The sequence below is a fragment of the Oncorhynchus mykiss genome, chromosome 13 (genome assembly GCF_013265735.2).
Source record: "Oncorhynchus mykiss isolate Arlee chromosome 13, USDA_OmykA_1.1, whole genome shotgun sequence".
Lineage (NCBI taxonomy): Eukaryota > Metazoa > Chordata > Actinopteri > Salmoniformes > Salmonidae > Oncorhynchus > Oncorhynchus mykiss.
Window position 1 is genome coordinate 58,552,679 of NC_048577.1, and position 8,249 is coordinate 58,560,927.

Below are 8,249 nucleotides of genomic sequence, written 5' to 3' on the forward strand. Positions count from 1 at the left end.
ACGCACGCCTCCAACTCAATCATCAAGTTTGCGGACGACACAACAGTGGTAGGCTTGATTACCAACAACGATGAGACGGCCTACAGGGAGGAGGTGAGGGCCCTCGGAGTGTGGTGTCAGGAAAACAACCTCACACTCAACGTCAACAAAACTAAGGAGATGATTGTGGACTTCAGGAAACAGCAGAGGGAACACCCCCCTATCCACATCGATGGAACAGTAGTGGAGAGGGTAGCAAGTTTTAAGTTCCTCGGCATACACATCACAGACAAACTGAATTGGTCCACTCACACAGACAGCATCGTGAAGAAGGCGCAGCAGCGCCTCTTCAACCTCAGGAGGCTGAAGAAATTCGGCTTGTCACCAAAAGCACTCACAAACTTCTACAGATGCACAATCGAGAGCATCCTGGCGGGCTGTATCACCGCCTGGTATGGCAACTGCACCGCCCTCAACCGTAAGGCTCTCCAGAGGGTAGTGAGGTCTGCACAACGCATCACCGGGGGCAAACTACCTGCCCTCCAGGACACCTACACCACCCGATGTCACAGGAAGGCCATAAAGATCATCAAGGACATCAACCACCCGAGCCACTGCCTGTTCACCCCGCTATCATCCAGAAGGCGAGGTCAGTACAGGTGCATCAAAGCTGGGACCGAGAGACTGAAAAACAGCTTCTATCTCAAGGCCATCAGACTGTTAAACAGCCACCACTAACACTGAGTGGCTGCTGCCAACACACTGACACTGACTCAACTCCAGCCACTTTAATAATGGGAATTGATGGGAAATGATGTAAATATATCACTAGCCACTTTAAACAATGCTACCTTATATAAATGTTACTTACCCTACATTATTCATCTCATATGCATACGTATATACTGTACTCTATATCATCGACGGTATCCTTATGTAATACATGTATCACTAGCCACTTTATACTATACTATGCCACTTTGTTTACATACTCATCTCATTTGTACATACTGTACCCGATACCATCTACTGTATCTTGCCTATGCTGCTCTGTACCATCACTCATTCATATATCCATATGTACATATTCTTTATCCCCTTACACTGTGTACAAGACAGTAGTTTTGGAATTGTTAGTTAGATTACTTGTTATTACTGCATTGTCGGAACTAGAAGCACAAGCATTTCGCTACACTCGCATTAACATCTGCTAACCATGTGTATGTGACAAATAAAATTTGATTTTTGATTTGATTTGAAGCCAGCTACACCAATGTGTCGGAGGAAACACTGTTCAACTGACGACCGAGGTCAGCCTGCAGGCGCCCGGTCCACCACAAGAGTGAGATGAGCCAAGTAAAGTCCCCCAGCCAAACCCGGACTACGATGGGCCAATTGTGCGCTGCCCTATTGGACTCCCGATCACGGACGGTTGTGATACAGCCCGGGATTGAACCTGAGTCTGTAGTGACGCCACTCGGGAGGCCCCACCAAAACGTATTGTCCCGACTTTGAAGAATCCCTGAACTAATTCCCTGCTATTCTACAAAGTTTGCCATGAGGATGAAAGAAAATGTTGCAGTTTTAAAGCTAGTTTTGTGAAATTGTCTTTACTTTTAAATCGCGCTATAACACGGATCTTCCGAAATACAGACTGCATTTTGCCCTAAGCTGTCAAAGGTCCAAGTAAACTATAATGTTTTGGTTTTTCAGTGATGATGTGAAGTGACTAGACAGTGGCATTTATACCATTCTGATTATGTCTTTTTTTGTTTGTCTGGGTTGTCCTCTATGTCCTCTATAAAGAGTCTGAATGATTTGCCTTCACAATTAGCTTACAGACACATATCAACAAATGCTATTGTTTGTGCTGGTCTTATATTTTGTATTTATTCTGAGTGAAATGACTTATATAACTTTTTTTTTTTATCATTGTAGTGTTCCAGAACACAGCTCGGGGAAGGAAACGACATCTGAGCAGGTAACTGCCAGAATAACGTTAACACCAACATAAAGTGTCTTAGTAGGGCGTTGGGCGACCACGAGCCAGAACAGCTTGGCATAGATTCTACAAGTGTCTGGAATTCTATTGGTGGAATCCGACACCATTTTCACACAAGTAATTCCAATTTGTTGATGGTGGTAGAAAACGGTGACTCAGGCGCTGCTCCAGAATTTCCCATAAGTGTTCAATTGTGTTGAGATCTGGTGACTGAAACGGCCGTGGCATTAGGTTTACATCGTTTTCATGCTCATCAAACCATTCAGTGACCACTAGTGCGCTATGTATGGGTGCATCGTCATCCTAGCTGTCACGCCTGCTCCCACTCTCCCTCTCTGGCGTTCGAGGGTGCCAGACTGCCTTCATTACGCACACCTGTCACCATCGTTACGCGCACCTGCGCTTCATCACCAGTCACCATCACGCGCAGCAGCGCATCATTGGACTCACCTAGACTCCTTTCATTTGTTGATTGACTTCCTTATTTCTGTCTGCTTCCTGGTGTGTTCCCTTTATCAGCATTGCTGTAGTTTCCCCTGTCCAGATGCCCTCCGTATTCTGTTCCTGTTCTGTTTCATGTACGTTATTCATTAAATGTTCCCTCCCTGTACCTGCTTCTTGTCCCTGGCGTCTGTCCTTACACATAGCTATGGTAGCCAAAAATAATGGCCAAAATAATGGCCTGCCCAGCATTTTATACATGACCCTAAGCATGATGGGATGTTCATTGCTTCATTAACTCAGGAACCACACCTGTGTGGAAGCTCCTGCTTTTAATATACTTTGTGTTTCCATCATTTTGGCAGTTACCTGTACATTAATTGAAGAAAAGTTTCAAATCAAATGACACTGTGAGATTAAAATGAGGTTGATGGTTATTTTTGCACTTTTCACAATTCTTTGGCATTTTCTCCAGAGTGTATATAAAAGGATGTTAGTGATATATCTTGTTTCTGTTTCACCTCTTAAATGGTTGTAGAATTCACTAACAGAACTACACAGGTCTCAATTTGTTGATGGAAGGCTGTGTGATTCCCACCAACAGGTTCCACGTCGAAACAACAGGAATGATGAGAAGATAAAGAAACAAATGAGAAGTGTGAAGGATGTTCTTGCAGGTAAAAGCCATCCTTGATATAGGCTGTGTTTGTTCAAATACATTTTTTTACGCAACCATTACTATACGAGTTTTTGCTTTCTTCTGAACAATGTACTAAGTGTCTCTTTCACCTGAAATCCCAGAGGCTGAGTTTGTGGATAAGCACATGAGTGCACTAATCAAGAGGGTCACAATGGTGATGGCTATAGCAGATGACCTACTGGGAGAGGACATGATCCAAGATGAAACGTATTCGAATATCTATGCAGCAAAGACCAGTGTGAAAAAAATGAGGAAGCTGTTTCAGGTTGTACGCTCAGGAGGGCTACTAATTAAATCAGCCTTCTACACAGCTCTCCAAACTAATGAACCTAGTCTTGTCAAGGACTTGGGTAAGAACAATAGATACTATTTTCACCATGTGATTACCCTAAAACTTTGTGTGTCTTCTTGTGCATTTTGATATGATGTACAGTACATATATTTTCCCATTCCTCTCCCAGAGGCAACAGAACATTTCCCCTGATGACAGAACTGGCTTGGGCTTCAAGTGCTTGACAAAGGGCAGCAAGCAGTCTCACCGGCTGTGGAACTGCAGCGGAGTTACTATCCTCCTAATGCCCCGATAGGTGTTGGGGGATATAACCAACTAGCTCTATCATCCTCTTTTGTTGTTGTGGCTTTATGTTTGTGGCAAACTGAAATCTGTGCTCTTGCAATCTGCTATAGCCTGGTACTTTGTTTTCCTCAGAATGTTTTGTGTGTTTTGTTTTTATCAAACCCATCTTTAGTGTTCTTACTGTATGTGTGAGGGGAAAGGGACAACACAATTTTTTTATTTATCTGATGCAAGTTAAAACATGTAAATGCATAATAACTGAGGACAACAGAGGGACAAACAGGTTGAGTGGTATGTATGCTTGTTAATTGATTTATGCATTATTTTAAATATTTGGTACATAATACAATCATGTTATGTGGAAATGTTTGTCACAATTTATTTGACCAGAGGACAATACCAGTGGAAACAGTGCCATGAAGTAATGTGCAACCCAAGATAAAATATTGGTCATGTATGTAACATTTTATTTTAGATGTGAACTTGATTATACCAATGAATTGTGTTTATCCCTGTTGTAGCTTAACTTCTGATTTTATTATGACGCCTGGTTTATTTCATCATTCATTCTGTTTGTTCAAAGTAATCTCTAAATCATCATTATATCTTCAACTAATTTTACATTTCATGTTTCTGAGTTGAATGTCATATTGCCTAAATCTTTCCTCAATAAAACATTTTTAAAAGTACCATAGAAATAATATATTCAAGACTGATTTCTCTCACTGATAGGTTCTAATTATCACAGTAAGAACTCAACGGACACTATGAAAGCTTAAACCAAGTTTATTCATCCCAGAGGGTCCAACAGCTGAACCGACCAAGACACATTCCAATAGAGGTGGTGATTGTACAACAATTTGGGGTGGAATCTCTTCCTTCTCTCCAAACACTACATCTCTGTTGCTAGGCAGGAAATTGAGTGGTGTGGGCAATAAACTGTTCCTTCTCCCTTAACGTGACCTGAGCTGAACTCGGCCCCCTTCCTCTCCACCCATATCAGTGCCTGCCAAGATGTGATCGTCTTTCCTTCACTCAGTACATTCAAAGTTTAATTGCCTCTACCATAAACATTCCTCATACAGATAACCATTAACTTCTGGTGTAGACCTTCTCTAGACCATACTACTGAATATGATACCTGATAATTAACCCTATTTCAAGTTTTAGGAGTTAGATCCCAGAATCCATCAGTCCCCTGTTTTGAACATTTAACTCAATACTGTTCAACATTACATACACTTGGAAATTACTTATTAATGGACAAACAATGATAATAAAACATGCGCAAAAAAATACAAAAAATAAACATGACTAACATTCACTGAGGTTTACAAACTCAGAGACTTATGGCCTCTGTTCTACGATCACACCATACACAATCGTATTTCCATTTCTCATAGATGATAATAACGTGTCCACTGGAGCTGTCGACTTCTTCCATTTCAACTTTCTCCTTCTGGTTCCTAAGCGAGTGATAGCATGAGACTTGAAAAGCAGCAAGAAACACGAAACATAAAATAATTAACAATGTGGTAAGCGATGCATAATTATATATGCATGAAAACCCAAAGTCTGATAACATGACAATTCCCTCTCTCTCTTCGCCTGCCTCTATGCCTCCAGGATACTTTTCTTCTGGATTCCAGTCTTCCCTTTTCCAGCCACAGGCACCTAGAGGTGTTCCCAAGCCATGTCATTTTCACTCTGTTCCCCATCTCCTTCTTCCTCCATTGCCACCTGATAGGCACGTCACCTGATAGGCAAGTGCATAGCCCTAATCAACGCTACATCCTCTTGAGGTAACTCAGCACTGTATATGCTTTCACACCAATGCCTTCAGAATGTTGTCCAGTGTACAATTACCCCAACATATATCATTTTATTCGATGCATTAACCAATAAAGCAACTAACCCAACCCAACAACAGAGGTTAAAGTAGCTCCCATACCCAACCCATCTGCATGTCTATAATGGAATATACTCTCTCTCTCTCTTTAGCTCCGCTTCCTCTGTCATGGCGTCTTCAAGCTCAACTATTATGCAGCTGGACCTCACTTCACGTGAGAACTATGAACCCACTGAGGAGAGACATGCCGATCTTTCCCGCTGCAGGTGCTGTGTGGACCAGACCAACGCTGTCCCACCACCGCCGCCTGGTGTATCTTGATGTACACTCAATCTCCAGAATTCAGCCCGTGTCCTCGGTTATCTTCTGCTCCTCATGTGCCGCTTCCACACGAGAATATACACACTGCAATGCATTGTTAATTTCCTGACGACAGGACAACAATTCCTAGGCCGTCATTCTAAATAAGAAATTGTTCTTAACTGACTTGCCTAGTAAAATAAAGGATAAATATATATATATGTTTAAATAGACTCTCCCCTTATGGCAAGATCACTAATTTATGACATGTGAATAACAGTCCCCGGTTTTCACATTGGTCTCCCAGTTACCAGCTACCAAGCCATGTGGCATGAATCCTCATAAAATTATATTCCAACAATGCATCTAAAGTAACCCCTGCTACTATTGACACTGCCCATGACGCTTACCTCAAAATCCCACATTTGCGGCATAGTCCAGTTCCATGCTGTTACTATAGCCTCCTTCAATTACTCCTTCAGGGACCTACGGCGACTGTCGTGAGAACAACTACTGCATGGAATCTGTCAAGTGTTCGCTGGCTGTTAAAATGGGAAAGAGATTAACCTCTCTGGAATATTCGGGACGGTAGCGTCCCACCCCACCAACAGCCAGTGAAAGAGCAGGGCGCCAAATTCAAAACAACAAATATCTCATAATTAAAATTCCTCAAGCATACAAGTATTTTACATCATTTTAAAGATAAACTTCTCCTTAATCCAGCCACAGTGTTTGATTTCAAAAAGGCTTGACAGTGAAAGCACCACAAACGATTATGTTAGATCACCACCAAGTCACAGAAAAACAAAGCCATTTTTCCAGCCAAAGAGAGGAGTCACAAAAAGCAGAAATATAGATCAAATGAATCACTAACCGTTGATGATCTTCATCAGATGACACTCATAAGACTTCATGTTACACAATACATGTATGTTTTGTTCGATAAAGTGCATATTTATATCCAAAAATCAAATTTTACATTGCCGTGTTATGTTCAGTAGTTCCAAAACATGCGGTGATTTTGCAGAGAGCCACATCAATTTACAGAAATACTCATAATAAACATTGATAAGAGATACAACTATTATACATGGAACTTTAGATAAACTTCTCCTTAATGTCTATGATGAAATAAAATGGTGCCATGAGAATTCACTATGAGATTGCTTCATCAGCTTAGAGATATCTGATTGATTGATTAATTGATTGGCTTTATTAGATAATTAAAAGTAGGAGGCTGCGCCCGCCAGAGACAACATTATGTCACTAAACACTATCAAGCATAAAAACACACAAAAACAAAAACAAGCCCTAATGGCTTCTTTCCATTGTGGTCCTCTTAGAATGTGAGATGGCAAGTTGGCAAGATTGACCCATCATACTCAATGCAATTAAAAATAACAACAGTATCATCAATCACAAAGCTATACAACAAGTTACATCAATATCAAGAGTTTGTTATACAATGCAAAGAGGGATTATGTTTTAAAGTTCTGCCTCCATCCAGTGGTTGATGATTGATACAGGAGACTCGTAGGTTCGTTCGAGCCAGGGTTGGGGTTGATTCTGAATTCCTGAATTTAATTAAATTCAACCCATGAATGAAAATTTGAATTAGACACACCCCACAGAAAGTAGAATTTAATTAAAAGCAATTCAAATGAATTCAACTGAGACAAGAACGATAAGTCTCATTCCTTTTCTTTTGTATGTGAATACACAGAATCCTACTTGATACTCCACATGCTCCACATGCGGAGTAGGCAACCTCTCACTAACACACCCAAACCATTACCTCTGTAGATGTGATTGGGTTGAAGCATGGGGAAATGTTACTATTTTTTCTACTATTTGAAATAGGGAGGTGCTTTACAAAACCCTTAGGGTTTGTTTTTTACCTCTCCTCCACTTGTACATTTATTTTGTCTTTTAATTCTCATCTTCGTATTGTCTTTTTTATGTCCAAATTAATCAATAAAATACAGACCTAACTGTTGACACAATAAATTAATATACTACAACAATGGTTCCTCTGTAGGTCTCAGAAATGTAAAGCCATCTTGGCAGGGTAAGTTGTTTATTGCTCATTTACCTGTTTCTGTGTGAATGTAATGTGTAAAAGGTCTCTCTCTCTCTCCAGGTTTCTCCTCTCCACTGAGCTCCAGTGCTCCATCTCCCTCCATGCAGCCTGTCTAAGGGCTTAGAGGACTCTCTCCCTCTGGCTCATGGTGCTGAACTTTTCAAGGCTTTGCTCAATCTCTGTTCTGTGTGAAGTCTGTAACATTTCAAAGTGGTTTGTGTGTGGTGTGTGCTGTTTTTAATACATCAATGTGTTTTGTTGAGAAACGTCAATGCCAAATGACAGAACATTTACTATTGAAAGCACTATTTTCATGTTTAT

At 40.9% G+C, this 8,249-nt stretch overlaps 1 protein-coding gene across 3 annotated transcripts in view; it reads left to right on the forward strand.

Moving 5' to 3' along the window:
• Positions 1–4,388, forward strand: part of LOC110538555 (nuclear GTPase SLIP-GC) — a 35,704-nt gene extending 31,316 nt beyond the window's left edge. For 2 of the 3 annotated variants that reach the window (XM_036941716.1, XM_036941718.1), the window contains 3 exons: positions 1,918–1,960; positions 3,027–3,099; positions 3,224–4,388. In XM_036941716.1, the coding sequence (XP_036797611.1) occupies positions 1,918–1,960; positions 3,027–3,099; positions 3,224–3,543 (436 nt within the window). In that variant the 3' untranslated portion in view covers positions 3,544–4,388. The remainder of the gene's footprint in view (positions 1–1,917; positions 1,961–3,026; positions 3,100–3,223) is intronic. The other variant, XM_036941717.1, reaches the window with a different exon arrangement.
• The last annotated feature ends 3,861 nt before the right edge of the window (positions 4,389–8,249 follow it).